We start from the raw sequence: 18,278 nt of genomic DNA, 5'->3' as shown, positions 1-18,278 counted from the left end.
CAGTGCTAGTCTTTTATCTGCTCCATATGCACATTTTGTTCCTCCATGTCTAACATGCTATTTGGTTTGGAAAGATCTCAAAGTTGAAAAGAGTGATATATTTATATTATATCTAGGGAATACTTCCTTGTTTTGCAAGAAACAAGTAAAAATACTATAATGAACAGAATGTGAGAAGCTAATACATAGTCAGTTGCCATGCACATAACTATAGTTGCTCTTAGAAGAACTTGACTGAGGTTCTGGAAAAGAGGAAGAGAAAGCCGTACTAGACTTTGCTCCCTCATGACTTCCTGGTGGTGACTTTTACTGTTTAAAGCAGATAGCTATGCTAATCCTGATATGGGTGTAGCTGCAGCTGCAACACAAGAACAAGCTTCCTCTTGTAATGTAGCCTGGTCTGAGGAGAATCTAGCTTTAATATATTCTGGCCTGCTAGGAGGCTGGGTGCTAGAAACTTTACATGCGCAAACTTGTGCAGCCATAGGAAGAACAACTGGTGGAAAGCCGTGGCAGCGACTTGTGTTTCGAATAGAGAACAGCTAACATGAAGGACTCTATGACTTTTGAGGAACAGGTGGAACAGATTGCAGAAGCATTGCTTGCTGACTTCCCAGGGCAAAAATCAAAAACAGAATTTCGTGTCCTACAGTACCAGGGTGCAAGTTTTGAAGGTAAGATTATTTGTTCATGGAGAAGTCTGAAGGTTTCTAACCACTTCCCCCTCTTCTAGAGCTGTGTAATCAGGAACTGCTGATTAAAATTACATGCAAGCAAAGAGGCTTGGTTTAAAAGTTCAGCACTTCCGTGTTAAGAGCATAAGGAAAGTTCTTAATAAATCCTTACGTTGTAGTGCATTGCAGCTAGAATTGCCCGCTGGTTTTACGACACTTTAGCTGATTAGCCATCTGTTCACTGATTAATGCACTAAATACACTTTTATTTCCAAACTGTAATTTCAGTAAATATCTCTTTCTAAGAGATTGAAACGAGTCTGTGATAACAGATTTCTAGTCAGAAGAAAAGGGCATATTATATAAACATGTATTTTAGTTCCCCTTTTAGTAAAGCGGGGGGGGGGGGGGTTCCAGGCTTGACTACTGTAATTCGCTCTACGTGGGGCTGCCCTTGAAACTGTCCCAGAAACTCCAGCGGGTGCAGAATGCTGCAGCAAGGCTCCTCACGGGGTCTCTGCCACGGAAGCATATTCACCCAGTGCTTTACCAGTTGCACTGGCTCCCGGTAGAGTATAGGGTCAGGTTCAAGGTGCTGGTCTAGACCTTTAAAGCCCTTTGTGGCTTAGGGCCCTCGTATTTACAGGACAGCCTCTCCTGGTATGCCCCGCAGAGGACCTTAAGGTCCATGAATAACCATAGTTTAGAGGTCCCAGGCCCTAAGGAAGTCAGACTATCCTCCACCAGGGCCAGGGCCTTTTCAGTGATGGCTCTGGCGTGGTGGAATCCTCTGTCCCATGAGACTAGGGCCCTTCAGGATTTAACCTCCTTCCATCAGGCCTGTAAAACAGAGCTATTCTGCCTGGCTTTTAATTTGAATTCAGTCTGATCTTTTATTTCCCTTCTCTTCCATCCCCCTCCCCTTTTATGAAGATTACCCGCTCTGAGACCCCACAGCTAATTCTCCCCTGGCCTCCTCACTGGCCCAAGTAGGACTATTTCAGCCAGCTAGCCCTGGGAATTATCTAATGCTTATTAGATGGATTTCCCCTAAATTTATTTCTGAACTTTGAATTTTATTGTTATTCATGTTTTTATACAGTATTTTATGCTGCTTTTACAATTAAGTGTTTTAAATTTGTTGTTAGCCGCCCTGAGCCAGGTTTTTTGAACCGGGAAGAGCAGGGTATAAATAAAATTTTATTATTTTTATTATTATTATTATTCAGTTCTGTCTGAACCTTTCAGTCCTACAGCTTTAGCTGTTAAAACTTTTAGCTGGTTAATAGTCTGCTAACACTTACAGGTATAAAAAGAGTTTGTTGCTTTGCTGCCAGAATGTCTGCTACAAATGAGGCTTGGTTTTGCATTGCCGTAGTAGCAGTTTGATATTAAGTCAATAGTTAACTGTCAGGGAACTGCCATCGGAGGAACCGGTGGTGGAAGGGCTCACGCAGGCTGGGAGAGACTCAGCAGCTGAAGCAGGAACCAGCAGAGGGAGAGGTGGATCTCTGGTGGAGGGGCTCACGCAGGCTGGGAGAGACTCAGCAGCTGAAGCAGGAACCAGCAGAGGGAGAGGTGGATCTCTGAGGGAAAGCGAGCAGGAGGGAGGGCTCAGGGACACGTCCAGCGAGAATAGTGGGGAGGTATCTGAAGCTCCCATAGGGAGACCCACTCCTCGCCGGAAACTGTCACGCCGTGAGTCCAGAAGACATGTTTCCGTTAAGGAGCTTTTATGCTGGAAACGATTCCGAAAGCAACCACTGTCGGAATCTGCAAGTGACTAGAGCAGTCATGTCTGAGGGGCTCTGTCACAGACAGAAGTTTGTGGGCTTGAACAAACTCTGAGGGACTACGATTTTACACACAAGCAGCTCATCATCCCATCACAGCATTCCGACAGTCTTTGTAAGCTGTTTGTGCAGGAGAAGGCATCATGAGCGAACCAGCCGGAACCGGGCAAGCAGGAGTTGGAGCAGGGCCAAGCCTGGAGGAAAGCTACAGGGCTTTGGAGATCCAGCTGGCGCTGCAGACGGCAAGGCTTGAGGAGAGAAGGGCTCAGGATGCAGACAAAAGGGGAAAAGCCACCCAGTTCCCCAGAAAGGTACCAGGATTGGTGCAGAAGTTTGGGGGGGACCCCAAGGACTACCATGCCTTTAGGACAGAGATGCAATATGCCCTCAATGTGCAGTTTGATGAATTCCCTGACGAGGAATCGCGAGTGGCTTTCGTGATTGGGCATCTTGAAAAGGGAGCGCGGGATTGGGTGAGACCCATGATGGCAACGAATAGTGCCGTCCTAAAGGACACAATGAAGTTCTTTCGTGCCATGGATCTGATGTTTTCCAGCGATATTGAGCAGGGAGTGGTGCGCAGGCAGCTAATGGCTTGCAAACAGGGGAGCCGATCTGTCCGTGAGTACTGGACTGAGTTCACCATGCTGGTTCACAGATTGGGGTGGGACTTATCGGCGGAACCCATTCAGATGCTATTTGAAGAAGGTCTGGCTTCGGGTGTGAAAGATGAACTGGCCAGGGGTCCCAAGGCGGATTCTATGGATCAGCTGAGCAAATCTGCGCTGACCATAGGAGCGCGCCAGGAGGCGAGAGCTTTGGAGAGGCGGGAAGGGAAGGGGGAACGTTGGAAGGAGTTCCGCATTCCAGACATTCCAGAGACAACTTTCCCGCCGGCAGAGCCGATGGAAATCGGAACAGCGCGCGTGCGCGCAGTTTCAAAGCCCAGTGAAGGGGGAAAGAAGGAGGGAAAAGGCGCCCGGAAATGCTATCTCTGCCAACAGCCAGGTCACTTTGCCAGAGTCTGCCCCCAGAGGAAGGAATGGCAAGGGATGGTGGGAGCTGTTGAGGGTAGAGAGGAGGAAAAACCGGAGCAAGTAAAAGCCAACGCCTGGTTGCCACCGTCGGGGCACAGCAGCCAGGCCAAAGAGCAGTAAAAGTGCCCACACCAGAACCTCCTAAACCTGCCCTAGTGATTGAAGTGTCGCTAGAGCTGCAAAACGGATACCCCCTAAAGATAAAGGCGCTGTTGGACTCAGGCAGCTCCTGCAATTTCATAAGCAAGGAGTTTGCAGCTGAACACCAGATACAGACTATCCCTTTAAGCAACCCCCTGCAGGTGACCACGATCGATGGCAGGGAGTTGTTGGGAGGAGAAGTCAGCTTGCAGACAGTCCCAATGATAATGAAGGTGGCAAGGCACACCGAACTGATAGCTTTTAATGTGGCCACCTTGGGAGGAGCCCCTATTATTTTGGGGATGAGCTGGCTAGCGTTACATGATCCGCTGGTGGGCTGGCATCAGAGAGTGGTTTCCTTTAGTTCAGCACATTGCTTAGAACACTGCAAAGGGGGGAAGGGTTCAGCAGGGGCCCAAGCCACCCTAGCAGGGACGGAAGTAATGGAGAAAGTGAAGGTACCACGACAATACGCAGATCTCAGCGACGTGTTCAGCGAGAAGGAAGCTGACCAACTACCCCCGCATAGACCCTTTGACTGTCAAATCAATTTACTCCCTGGGGCACAGCTTCCTGTAGGCAAGTTGTACGCCATGTCAGACAGAGAAATGCAGGAGCTAAGGGAGTTCATTGACAAGAACCTGAAGAGAGGTTTCATCAGAGAGTCCAGAGCGGTGGGAGGTAGCCCAGTGTTTTTTGTGGATAAAAAAAACACGGACAAGCCGAGACTTGTAGTGGACTTTAGGGCCCTGAATGCAGTGTCGGAACCCCTGGCTTTCCCTATGCCCCGAATTGATGACATTTTGACCAGGGTGAGGAAGGGAAAGATTTTTACAAAACTGGACCTGCGGGGGGCGTACAACCTGATACGCATAAGGAAGGGGGATGAATGGAAGACCACCATGTTCACCCCTTTGGGGGCATTTGAATATTTAGTTATGCCATTTGGATTACAAGCAGGGTCGGCGTGCTTCCAAGCTTTTATGAACCACGTACTGGGGCCTTTGCTTTACAAGAATTGTGTGGCCTTCCTAGATGACGTGTTGGTGTATTCTGAGAATGAGGAGCAGCATGTGAGAGACGTCAGAGAAGTGTTGAGCAGGCTGCAGGCCAACCGGCTGTGGGTGAAACTGGAGAAGTGTCAGTTTCATGCCAAGGAGGTGGAGTTCCTGGGGTACCGCCTGTCAGACAAGGGATTGGCCATGGATCCCGGCAAGGTACAGGCAGTGCTGGAATGGAAAACACCCAAAACAAAGAAGGATGTGCAGAGGTTCCTAGGGTTTGGGAACTTTTATCGTAAGTTCATCCGAAACTTTGCCCACCTGACGGCGCCCATTACAGACTGTCTCAGCAGTAAGAAGAAATTCGTTTGGACTGAGGAGGCGGAGCGAGCTTTTGAGGAACTGAAAAGGGCCTTCGCCTCGGAAGAACAACTTCTGCATGTGGACTTACAAAAAAAGATGAGGGTCGAAACAGACGCATCAGACAGAGCCATAGGGGCGGTGCTTCTTCTGCAGCCGGGGAAGGAGGAGTCAGAGTGGAGACCGTGTGCCTTTTTTTCGTGAAAACTGAACAAATCCGAGAGGAATTACACGGTGTATGACCGAGAACTTCTTGCTATTCATGAGGCTTTCCGGAGATGGAGGCACCTGCTAATTGGTGCACAACATAAGGTGCAAGTGTGCACTGACCACAAGAACCTAGAGTGTTGGAGAACGGCACGAGTGCTCAACCAACGGCAGTTGAGATGGGCCCAGGAGTTCTCCAAATTTAACTTTGAGATTTGTTACGTGCCAGGCCCAGAGAACGTTAGGGCGGACGCTCTCTCACGCAAACCTGAATATTTGGAGGGGGAGGGAGCACCCGAAGAAAGACATGTCATTCCAGAGGACCGCTGGGTGTGTGGGGCGGCATTGGTGGGGCAAAGAGAACTGGTAGAGGGAACGGAGAATGATGAATACGCCCAGGACAAACTTAGGGGTCTCAGGAGGGAGGGAGATAAACCCGGAGGTTTTGAGGAGAAAAACGGGGCGTTGTATTACAAGGGAGCGTTATATATACCTGAAGGTGATTTGAGAGAGAAGGTACTCAAGCAGCTGCACGATAGCCCCACAGCAGGGCATTTTGGGCAACACAAAACCATGTGGCTGGTGACCAGGGAATTTTGGTGGCCCAAGGTCAGGGAAGATGTGCGGGAGTATGTGAGAGGGTGTGACCAATGCCAGCGAGCCAAAGGGGAGAGGCGGGCGCCGGCAGGGTTATTAGAACCGCTACCCACACCTGAAAGACCATGGGAAGCAGTGGCAATAGATTTTATGACTGATCTGCCAAAGTCCAGAGGGAAAACAGCCATCATGGTTGTGGTAGACCTGTTAACCAAAATGGCCCACTTTATAGCCTGCTCACATGCTGTCACGGCAGAAGAAACAGCTAAATTGTTTGTAGAAAATGCGTTTAGGTTGCATGGCGCCCCCTTGAGGGTGGTTTCAGACCGAGGGAAACAATTTACTTCCAGGTTCTGGAGGAAGCTCATGAGCTTACTGCATGTAGAGGTCAATTTTTCGACTGCCTGGCATCCTGAAACCAACGGGCAGACAGAAAGAGCCAATGGCATCCTCCAGCAATATTTGAGGTGTTATGTCAATGACAGAGAGAATGATTGGGTGGAGAAGCTAGCGTTGGCGGAATTTGCCTACAACAATGCGGAGAACGTGTCCACGGGGATGAGCCCCTTTTTGGCTAATTACGGGTGCCATCCCAGGGCTTTCCCAGGAGGGGAGGGGGAGAGATGGAGCGTTCCAGCTGCCGAACAGTTAGTAGAAGAAATGGAAGTGATCCATCGCCAGCTCCAACTACATTTAGACAGGGCCAAGGAGGAATATAAGAGGCAGGCAGACAAAAACAGAAGAGAAGGTGAAACCATTAGGGTGGGGGACCAGGTGTGGCTGTCAACCAAAGGGTTACCCTTCAAAGGGGGTTGTAAGAAGTTAAGACCCAAAAGACTGGGCCCATTTGAAGTCACGCAACAGGTCAACCCAGTGGCTTTCAGACTCCGGTTACCGAACCACATGAAGCTGCACCCAGTTTTCCACAGGTCGTTGCTGTCACCGTATAAAGGGGACAGAGAAGGGAGGGTCACTCGGGGACCAGCAATGGAGGAAAGGGAACAAAGCTACCATGTAGCGGAGATCCTCGATTCCAGGTGGAAGGGAGATCAAGTAGAGTATTTGGTAATGTGGGAAGGGGAACCGGAGTCGGAAAACACCTGGGTCATGGCAGAGGATGTCAATGACGAGGTTTTAATGGAAACTTTTCATCAGAGGTTCCCACGTAAACCTCAGCCTGTAGCGAGGTTCCGGAGGGAATACTTTGCCACCAGCGACGAAGAAGAGGAGTTGGAGGGGTTCACAGATTCCGAGGAGGAGGAGGAGTCAGCGAGCCGGAACGGAGACCGATGGAGGGAAATGTTCGAGACGTCTGAAGATGAAGAGGATTCTTTTCAGGGTTTTACCTCCTCACCACCCAGAGGAGAGGGAACGGGAGGGGGTGAAGGGGGCCCTGGAGGGGAGGTGGATGTCAGGGAACTGCCATCGGAGGAACCGGTGGTGGAAGGGCTCACGCAGGCTGGGAGAGACTCAGCAGCTGAAGCAGGAACCAGCAGAGGGAGAGGTGGATCTCTGGTGGAGGGGCTCACGCAGGCTGGGAGAGACTCAGCAGCTGAAGCAGGAACCAGCAGAGGGAGAGGTGGATCTCTGAGGGAAAGCGAGCAGGAGGGAGGGCTCAGGGACACGTCCAGCGAGAATAGTGGGGAGGTATCTGAAGCTCCCATAGGGAGACACACTCCTCGCCGGAAACTGTCACGCCGTGAGTCCAGAAGACGTGTTTCCGTTAGGGAGCTTTTATGCTGGAAACGATTCCGAAAGCAACCACTGTCGGAATCTGCAAGTGACTAGAGCAGTCATGTCTGAGGGGCTCTGTCACAGACAGAAGTTTGTGGGCTTGAACAAACTCTGAGGGACTACGATTTTACGCACAAGCAGCTCATCATCCCATCACATTAACACTGAAGTTTGTTTATAGCATTTATTCCTTGTTCTTCATTACAGAAGGATTTTCTGAGCTCCTTAAAATATGCCTATGCCCATATGTTGGGGGGGGGGGCTATTTCACACAGGTAACTGAGAAACTCAGCCAGATGGGTGGGGTATAAATAAATTATTATTATTATTAAATTTTCCCATGTGTGAAATTATGCAGGGGTGTTCACAGAGAAGTAGTTTTTAAAAAAATGCCTCTAAGTTCTAAACCCATGTTTCCCATCCACACCTAGTGGATAGTCTGTGATGGGGTATAGCCGCATGGTATGTACATGTCCTTATCCCCTCAATTATTACCCACCCTAAATTACATTTCCCCCCCAAATTGTATATATTTACCAATGCATATAGCATACTTTTCCATGTATAAGATGAGGTTTTTTTATTTTAAAATTATGTTAAAAATTGGGGGTCATCTTATACACGGATAGTGCATAGGGGCGATGTGGTATTGGTTGCTGCCGTGAGCAGATTATCAGCGGTGACTGGGCGTGTTATTGGTGGCTGTGGAAAGGGCTGGTGTTGATTGGCTGTCGCTGCAGCGATTGGGCGGGCGATTGGCGGCTACTGCCGGCAAGGGGACAGGCGATAGGTCGCTTTGGCAACGCATGCGAGTGGCCGCATAGGTCAAGCGGGTGAGCAATTTTCGGCAATCCCCCATAAAAAAGCTCCACAACTCTGGGCCGCCACCACCCCAAGCTGAACAACTCTGGGCAATTTCCCCCCATTTTCTTAATTTGGAGTCCCCCAAAATAGGGGGCGTGTTATACACAGAAAAAATATGGTATCTTCTCAGCAGGTGCACAAGAGCACATGTTAGCAGCGTATTTTACAACGGGCAAAAGGAAGGCTTGTGAATTGGGGTGGGGTGAGGAATATGCACTCACAAACATTTATAACCTGTCACTCATTTATAACCTGCCACTGAAAGCAGATTCCTGCAGAAGACTGTTCCTGGATTTGTCACCAGAAAGCTGGCTAAGGAAATCTGCCTGCTTTTCTGCCTCCTCTGATATTTCCCCACTTTCAGCAGAGGTTGGCTCTCTAATTAACCCATGACAGGATGTAACTCTTTTGCAGGTAATTAAAACCTGTTAGGAGAAGGCAATTTTTAACATTCTCCAAGTTGGAAACTGTCCAAGGCTGTTTCTCCTTGAAATTCAGTCAAAACCTATGTGCAAATACAAGATCATTTCATGTATTGCTCTTCTGTGTAATGACTGCAAAGATTGACACCAAGTGAGCTGGGCGGTTGTCATGGTTGCTTCTTACTTTATTATGAGCAACCCAAAAAGGAAAGGCGTTGGTAGCATAGAAAGTTACAATTGCCATGTCTTTTGCCAGGCTCACATCCTTTCCTGCTTGCCCGTGCTACAGCTCAAGGCAGTGAGACAAGAGATGAAGTCCAGCAACGTCAAAGTCAGATCTCACACTTTCAGGGTAACATACATATCATTTTTTAGGAACCTTATGCTGAAGTAACATAGCACAAAGTAAGCTGATGCTACCAGAAGAGCAATGCTTTACATATTACGCAGCACAAATTCAGTTTTCGGCACATAACTTCCTGCGAAGCAGAGAGTTTTGTCTCAACATGCTCTTTGTCACTCTAAAGCTTAGCACAGTTCTAAATACTAACACTCAGTGCGTTTGGACATGGCAGGAAAGTCAGCCCAAGCTGGGCACTGGCAACTCACTTATTCAGTTTATATCTCTCCTTCTGAGGAGCTCAAGGCAGTAAACATGGCTCCCTAACTATTCAAATTTTATCCTCACAGCAATGCTATGAGGTAGGGTTGAGTCGAGAAATGGCAAGTATCCCAAAGTCAGCTAGTGGAAAATTGAACCTGGGTCTCCCCAATCCCTGCTTCAGCACTCATCTCAGTATTCCATACTGGCTCTTGAAATTCCCATGTAAGGCAAGGCCTTTATGCTCACTGGAATGCAGGAATATTTTAATATAGGGGATGTGGTATCACCCCTCCTGATTGAAATGCACAGGGAGATCCTGAGATGAAGAATGAAGTCAAGGAAGCACCCGAAAGAGGAAATGTTGTAGTAATGGGTGACTTAAACTACCCTCACAGAGACTGGCCACATATATGTTAAGTCACGACAGATACATTAAATTCCTTGATACCTTATTGATCGTGGAACAGTCAGGAGGTGTGGTGATGCTGGACCTAATCTTGATTGGTGCCCAGGAGCTGGTGCAGGATATAATGGTTGAGCTATTTGGGAGCAGTTCTTATAGTGCTATTAAATTAAAATTCATAGAAGACATTCGTAGAATTGTAGAGCTGGAAGGGACCACAAGGGTCGTCTTCTGCAACCCCCTACAATGCAGGCATCTTTTGCCCGGTGTGGGGTTTGAACTCATGACCCCAATATTAAGAGTGTCATGCTCTACCAGCTTAGCTATGTATGTAGCCATATGTTGTAAATGGCCAGTTGCAAACAAAATCTGACATGGCCGCATCTGATTTCAGAAGAGGAAGCTTCCCCAAATGAGAAGATTGCTAAACAGGAAAGTGAAAGGCAAAGTCAAGAGGGTCAACTCTGAAATACTTGGGAAATAATGCCTGCCAAAGGAGGGGGGAAAGGATAGCTATGCCACCGTGCATGCATAGGGGCCTTCTGGAGTTCACTGCACCAAGGATGACAGTCCTTGATGTCAAAAGGCCAGAATATGCACATACCCTTGTGTGGTCTGGTCTACAAGAAGAGGGAGCCTTTTGCCTTGGGGTTCTCATGACAGCATGGCTAAGGCTGGGCCAGAAGTCACTGTCACCCTTATCACACAGTAGCAAACTAATGTGCATTTAAGGAGAAGCTGCAACATATAAGTGTTCATTGTTCCTCTCTAGCCTTTATGGATTTTATTATTATTTGGGAACAGCATTGTAAAACTGGGTGGGCAAAAGGTAGGCAATAGGTCTCTGGGTGGTTTGGAGCAGATCATCAAGGATTTCTGACACTGAACTGTATAACAACACATGTTGTTGTTTAGTCGTTTAGTCGTGTCCGACTCTTCGTGACCCCATGGACCAGAGCCCGCCAGGCACACCTGTCTTCCACTGCCTCCTGCAGTTTGGTCAAACTCGTGCTGGTAGCTTCGAGAACACTGTCCAACCATCTCGTCCTCTGTCGTCCCCTTCTCCTTGTGCCCTCAATCTTTCCCAACATCAGAGTCTTTTCCAGGGAGTCTTCTCTTCTCATGAGGTGGCCAAAGTATTGGAGCCTCAGCTTCAGGATCTGTCCTTCCAGTGAGCACTCAGGGCTGATTTCCTTAAGAATGGATAGGTTTGATCTTCTTGTAGTCCACGGGACTCTCAAGAGTCTCCTCCAGCACCATAATGCAAAAGCACCAATTCTTCGCCTATTAGCCTTCTTTATGGTCCAGCTCTCACTTCCATACATCACTACTGGGAAAACCATAGTTTTAACTACCTTAATTCTGGCTTGGGATTCATCCAGCCCAGACTTTCGCATGATGAATAACAACACATACACCACCCCAATCAGTTTGCTGGAACAAAGAGGGGAAAACAGTAAACGGATTTTTGTGTGTTGGGACTATGACCTGAATTCTAATCCTGAAAGCTATGTCGTGAGGCAAAATACATTTAGAGGTGCATTATCTCTTAATTCGAAGCGTATGTCTGCCCTTCTTTTGTATTTAGCACCAGCTGGTAGACATCTGAGTTTTGGGGGTAAGGGGAGTGGACCCACTCCTGTTACAAGAGGAGCGGAAGTTGATGTCTGCTTGGAGATGCAGGAGCTAATGTTTCCTAACAGCCTGCATCCCTGCCAGAATATCAAAGCGAGGTGTGATGACCCAAGATATATGGGCTGGACAGCTGCAGGTTGAGTGGGAATTTCTCTCTAACACATGTAAAATAAAATAAACATTTTCCAGCCTCTTTCCCTCACCTTCCATGCTTGCTCTGTTCTCTTTCCCCCTCTGTTCTGCGGAGTCTTGCCTTTTTCACTTTGTGTTCCTTGGGAAAGCAGTTTTGTGTAGCCCTCTCCAGATGGTGCCTAAAGCTGTCTGGGTTATGCCTAGTTATAATTAATATTACTAGAATGTTACTAGGACTTAAAACATAAGTCTCTGTTTACTTTCTCCCAAGGTGGAGGTAGCGCTGCAAGCCCTTTTGACCCAGTTCCTATTGCCAATACACTGAGACGCCTAGGAGATCAGTTTAATGCAGACTTGGAGAGACCAGCGCGGGAGGTCATAGAGGCAGAGGTAATATACATTCCTACCTCTCCAACAAAAAAACACCACCTCAGTCTCTGCTCATAGGGAACTTCCCTGCTCTGAATTAAAGGGGGTACATGCATGACACACGTGTGACGTGATTATGTCTCGCATGCTGGCCCCCTCAATCGTGGGGGCAAGCCGGCTCACCTGAGTGTGTGTGTTGCATATTACAGCTGCTTCCCCAGTGTATTGGCCCTTTATTTTGCAGTCTTGTGTGTACTGTATGTTAGAAATTTCCATTCTCTGTTTACAGGGAAGGAAATTCAAAGAAAACGTCGAGACTCTCAGCAAGACCTGGACAATTCAGAATCCTGAGCTGGCATATGAAAAAGCTTTCCTAGTTGTCGCTGTAAAGTTGTTTCGATACATTGCAAAGAAAGCTCGTGCTGTAGCCCAGCCGCGCTTACTCACAGAGGCAATCAACGCAGCTCCGGAAGTGAGACACTATATTGAAAGGCAAGGTGGCTGGGTGAGTTAAGTTAGCATTTGGGTACACAGTCCAACCATCTCCATTCAGCAGTTCACCCAGTAAAGTGTAAAAACTCCAACACTTTCTCACTTTCTTTTAGTTTGTTTTCAAGATTTATTTCCTCCCTTTCAGTCAGAAAACCTTTAAGGCAGCTTACAAGGGTTAACAGGCCACCAGGGCTGACCTAAAATCTCCAGGTTTCCCTGGTTCCCTCCAGATGGCAGAGGGAAAGGTTTCAATCCCCAGGTGGGTGAAGGTGCCTTAAAATAATAATAATGAAGAAGACTATGAATGTAGCTTGTAAGCTTCAGTCCAGCTAGAGCTGGCTGCAAATTACTACATACATTCTAAGGGGGTGGTCCGCTCTCCTCTCCCTCTACCAATTAACCTCTGTCTCCAGGGCTCAGTGGTGGGAAGAAGAAAAACTAAGGGCTGCCTCCATGACGTCACCTGGGGTTCCTCTAGGTCTCAGGTTTGAGCCCTGAAATCTTAGGGTCTGGGATGCTTGTTTATTTTTATTTATTAAATTTATATAGTGCCCTTCATCCGAAGATCACAGGGCAGTTCACAATATAAAAATACAAAATGAAAACACAAAATACATTTTTTTTAAAACCCAACCAATACCCCCCGCAACACATTTAAAAGGACATAGAATGTTAATCAGCCGTACGCCTGGTTGAAGAGAAACGTTTTTGTCTGGAGCCTAAAGATATGTGATGAAGGCGCCAGTCAAACCTCCTTGGGGAGAGCCTTCCACAAAATGGGGAGCCACCACAGAAAAGGCCCGACTTGGTGTTACCACCCTGCAGCCGTCTCATGGAGGAGGCACATGAAGAAGGGCCTCAGAGGATGGTTGCAGGGTTCAGGTCAGTTCATATGGAGAGAGGCGATCCTTGAGGTGTTGTGGTCTTGATCCATTTAAGGCTTTGAACTAGACCTGGAAACTGATAGGCTGCTAGTGCGTTCAGGCCAGGAACAGTGTAATATGTTCCAGTGTGCAACCTGGCCATGGAATTGCATACCAGCTGATGTTTCCAAGTGTCCATAGGAAGCCCGCTGTATAATGAGTTGCAGTAATCTAACCTAGAGATTATCATAGCATAGATGGCAATAGTTTGTAATAGAACAGTGCCAAATTTAGGGCCATGTGGGTGGTTCTCCCGCACAGAGTGCTGAGCTGAGGGGGCAAAAAATAACATTAATAACAACAGTAATTATATATTTATACAAGTACATACTGAGAAGATCCATTAAAAAGCATCTGTGCCAAAAGGAATTATTGTGAAAATAAATATTATGGGCTGCCACCAAATTTTGTCCTTGCTCAGGGTATTGTTTTATGAAAATCTGCCCCTGCAACAGAATAGAACAACACGCACAAACACAGCTGATGGGTGGTAACAGTATAATTCCGGGGCAACTGGCCCTTGGAGCTGGGAGGAGGGGAAGCAAGATCACTGCAGCTGCTCCTTCTCTGTCTGATGTATGGAAACAGGATAGCCTATTCCTAAAAAGAAGAGGGTGCAGCCCCCGCAATGGATGGGTGCTGTTGTGTTTAGAGGCCTGGGCCACAGAATATAGATGGAGACGATGTTTGCTAAATCAATAGATTATTGTAGAGCACTTTCCCTGCTCACAGGAGTCCTTGCTTCCAGAATTGCCATACATCCTGGGATGGAGCAAGCTGTGTTTAGACCAGAGCATTCTGTTCTGAATCAGGAATGGATCTGCTCATTTTGTCTGCATGCCCAAAGGGCCGGATTTAGGTTTGATGAGACCCTAAGCTACGGAAGGTAATGGGGCCCCTTATATGTCCAGCTGTCCTTTTTCAACAACAAATTGTTGCTGTTTTTTGTGCTGAATATATGCTATATGGTAATTTAATAAACACAAAACACTATTGCTGTATGTAGGTTTTATTTTATTTGTTTTTATCTTATATTTTGGAAACGTACATCCAGGTTTTGTTTTTCCTTTAATTTTTTTTGGAGGCCCCCAAGAGAGTGGGCCCCAAAGCTATAGCTTGTTTAGCTTATACGTAAATCTGGCACTGCATGCCCCCTTTACTTCCAGTATTTCTTTCACACCTTGTCTCTGTGTGATGGGATCTTTACAAGGTGCCTCTAAGTTAGATCTTCTATTTCCATTTGCTGATTTTTCTTCGTTTTTCCAATTAATACCTTCTTTTTTCATTTTAGGAGATCCTTGAAAACAGAAGAGGACAAAATAATCCCTAATATATCACTTTTAATAAAATATGCCTAGCTCTGCTTTGCTACTCTAAGAGAAATGGAGCTGGAAAACTTTCCTGCACTAGAATTGCACTCAACCTGCCTTTATTTTGTTTTGTTTTAATTTAAATCACCAAATAAAATAAAATGATGATGTCTAGGTGTTGTGTGCCTTCAGTGATGCCAAAAGTCACTCATGTGACCACACTTCTGCACAACATTCCATCTTTCAATGGCTTGGATTGACTGATTGTATGTTCCTGTGATAACTATATAGTTTTGTTTTGAACACTTGGAAAATTGGGCCACATATTTCAGCTCAACTCACTGGGTTTATCTCATTTTGCCATCTGCAAAAATAAGCCTAGTTTGTTTTTGTTGTTTTTTTAAAAAAGCTTTGTAAAGCACTTTAAAAGACAAACAAATAAAATGGGGGGACACCCAAGAGAACTTTAAACTTGCTCACTCTGGTCATCCTTTGTAACAGGGCTATGGAACCTGTGGTTCCTTAAGATGATGATGGATTCCAATTCCTTACCAGGCCCAACCAGCAATGTCCAACAGTCAGGAATGATGCAACCTGTAGGCCAACAACCTATGGAGAACCACAGGTTTGCAATCCCTGCTGCATAAAACGGGAGACCATTTCCTCTCAGTTTCATTTAGTGCCACTTTCCCCTATAGTATAGAGAATAGTTCACTTTGGGATGTTTTACTAAATTTGATATCTCCAAAAATTGATACCTTTTTAAAAAATAAAATAAAAATTTATTGATATTCCTTTTTCTCATCACAAATATGCTTATAATATACAGTTTGCATAACATCTCCCCCTCCCACCCTATGGACTTCCCTCAACTTCCATTTCTGATTTATTATCCTCATTATTATATTCTGCTGTCCCCCGCCCCCAATTTATCATATTTTCCCTTTGTTACAATATTTGCAGAAACAAAGAAAGAATATCAACTCAATGGCAGGATTTAAATAAACATTCACAATTTTATGGATAGGGAACAAATATTGATACCTCCTTAACTTGTTCATGCCATTACTGCGCTCTGCATTCTAATCTCAGCAATAAGGTTGAATTGGTTATGGGGGATTAGTATAAAGGATTCTGGTTTTGCTGATGATTAGGCAGGTGAAAATCGCTTTCTCCCAGGGGTGGCCTGAGATGTTTTGGTGTGTGAGGCCTGAGGCACGCCCCCTTCTGCCCCACAATGAAGGGTGGGCATGAAGCCCTTGCCAAGCCTCTTCAGCCCACTGGGCTGAAAAGAGGGAGGAGCTTTGGAAAGTGGTTCTCCTCTACAGCTTCCTCCTCTACAGTTCTTTGCTTTCCTGGGCCAAAGATTTTCACTAATAAATCCAATATGCTCTTAAATAGACTGTAATAATCCTCAGGGGTAATAGTTGACAATAAATACACTCTTACATTATGTAGATATGATGTTCCAATGAATCACAATGAAAGAAGCCACGAGAAGAACCATGAACACCCAGCGTAGAATACCCCATGGGCTATAATTCCAGTTTCTAAAACAGAGGAGGAAAGGGGGGGAAATCCTAAACAATTGCTCTTACTGATTTTGCAAGAAAGTAAATTACAAACTGGAGTCGTATCTCAACTAAAGGAAATTTAACCATTATGAGCACTGTATGTTGTGATGGGGAAAGACAAGCTTTTGCTCTCCTGGTGATGATACACACCACCACCCTGCCATTTGTATACATCTTGGCACCATAGGGAAATTGTAGTTATGCCTTAACTGTGGACCCCTCACCCCCACAACTGATTGCTGCAGAACAAAAGGTGTTAAATGCTAGTTTTTGCCTCCAGCAAGAAAGCAGATAGCAATCATAAAACACATGGAGCAACTGCTTAACTGCCTTAGGCCCAGGGAAATACTAAGCACAACTTGCACAACTCATTTTATCAATGCAAATAGCAGGTGCATGAGTGGGGGAGATAAGGTTTGGAAGTGGGTGTTGGTGGCTGAACTTCCCAGTCCTTGAAAGTGATGCTTTGAAGTCACATAAAAGTGATGCATTTAAGACACATAAATAGTTATGCTAATTATGGTCAGATGTTATTCTTCATGCAGTTTTAACCCTCACTGATTAAGTCAAAGGGAACTTACCAAATTTTGTGTTCAAACCCAATCAGAGTATCCCCACCCCCAAACTGGCAAGTACAACATTTTTTCATTCTCTCCTTTATTGGGAATGTGGCAGATAATGAACTGGGGCTCATTGTTTCTAGTATGTACACCAGAGCAGAAATAAAAGGTTGATTTAGAAACAAAATGTGGATTCTGTTTATGCAAAGTTAGCCAGCAAATATAATCTTATGATTAGATGGCACTTACCTTTCTGTGACTCTATGATGACAAGTGGCATTGGAAGACACAGATGCGTTTAAATTAAAATCGGAAATATCTGGGAAAGCTGTAGTAACCTCAGCTGTAGATGAGGGAGTGGAGGGAGGACTGGTTTGCACATGGCGACGTGTTGTAGGAGCTGAAAAATAGCAATGAAATATAATTTGTTATATTTACAGTCCTGGGCAAATTGCTTGTGCTATGAGAAAGGTAGCACACCCTTTACACTGAAAAATACTATAGAAATGATTTGTGGTTATTAGCTGTGCAAGCAATGAATAATGAAAAATAATTCTTGGTTTAGGGTGCGATCCTAGAGTCTCTGGAACTGGCATCAGAGTGGCCATAAGGTAAAGTGGATCTTTCTAACTGTCAGGGAGAGGCAGGCAGAAGAGGATTTTTGTTCTGGCAAGTCTCCCCATTGCAGGCATGGAAGCTCTGATACCTCGCTGTTCTGTCATCAGTGGTCTGTCATCAGCAAAAAAAGGGGACAAGCCAGAGTAGACTTAGGTTACCAGACGTCCCCGTTTCCCGGGGACAATCCCTGGATTTACAAATCAATCCCCATACAAAATCCACTGAAGTTGAAAAGTGTCCCCAGATTCATTGAAAAAAATCTGGTAACCTTAGAATAGACCGGGGAAGACATTGGATTGCACGTCGTGGCCTGATAAGAGCTGGGATGTGGGTATAGTCCAGGGCCTAGCTACTCAGCCAGCAACCAAACAATACCAAACACTGCAATCAGCCCCACCTCACCCCCCAAAAAAACCCTCACCTGTGGTTAATATGAAGAACATGGCATGTGGGAAATTAAACACTTCCTCTCCCCATCAGTGGTCATGATTGCTCCTCCCCATACAGCAATGGGGGTGGGAGGGAAGAAAAATTATAAAGAACATGTTTTTAAAAAATTAGTAGGATAACATGCCATAGAGAAGGAAATGGCTAGAGCAATCAATACAGGCCAGAGTAGCAGCATGACAGCCATTCCACAGCCATTCCATTAGCTTGTATTCCACCCTGAGGCTGTTTTCTCCAGGAGAGACACATTTGCACATCTTTGTCTTTAGTTGCTTGAGAACAAGAGACAACTCCCACAAAATGGAGATTGAAACAAAATAAAAAATTCCTTCCAGTAGCACCTTAGATTCCAGCTAAGTTTTTTATTGGTATGAGCTTGGC

The 18,278-nt window shown here is 46.0% G+C and overlaps 1 protein-coding gene across 2 annotated transcripts; it reads left to right on the top strand.

Annotated features, from left to right (window-relative positions):
* Positions 1–130: 130 nt before the first annotated feature.
* On the top strand, positions 131–14,868 carry BCL2L15 (BCL2 like 15). Of its 2 annotated transcripts, XM_028734535.2 has the most exons (5): positions 131–674; positions 9,087–9,182; positions 11,876–11,994; positions 12,263–12,478; positions 14,680–14,868. In XM_028734535.2, the coding sequence occupies exons 1-5, from the start codon at positions 548–550 to the stop codon at positions 14,716–14,718; spliced, it is 597 nt and encodes a 198-aa protein (XP_028590368.2). In that variant the 5' UTR covers positions 131–547; the 3' UTR covers positions 14,719–14,868. The 2 variants fall into 2 exon arrangements, with proteins under 2 accessions (XP_028590368.2, XP_028590369.2); XM_028734536.2 differs by lacking the exon at positions 9,087–9,182.
* Positions 14,869–18,278: the final 3,410 nt, after the last annotated feature.

The sequence above is a fragment of the Podarcis muralis genome, chromosome 5 (assembly GCF_964188315.1).
Source record: "Podarcis muralis chromosome 5, rPodMur119.hap1.1, whole genome shotgun sequence".
NCBI classification, from domain to species: Eukaryota; Metazoa; Chordata; class Lepidosauria; order Squamata; family Lacertidae; genus Podarcis; species Podarcis muralis.
The sequence above is the reverse complement of the archived record's forward strand: the minus strand, read 5'-3'. Positions and strand labels throughout refer to the sequence as shown.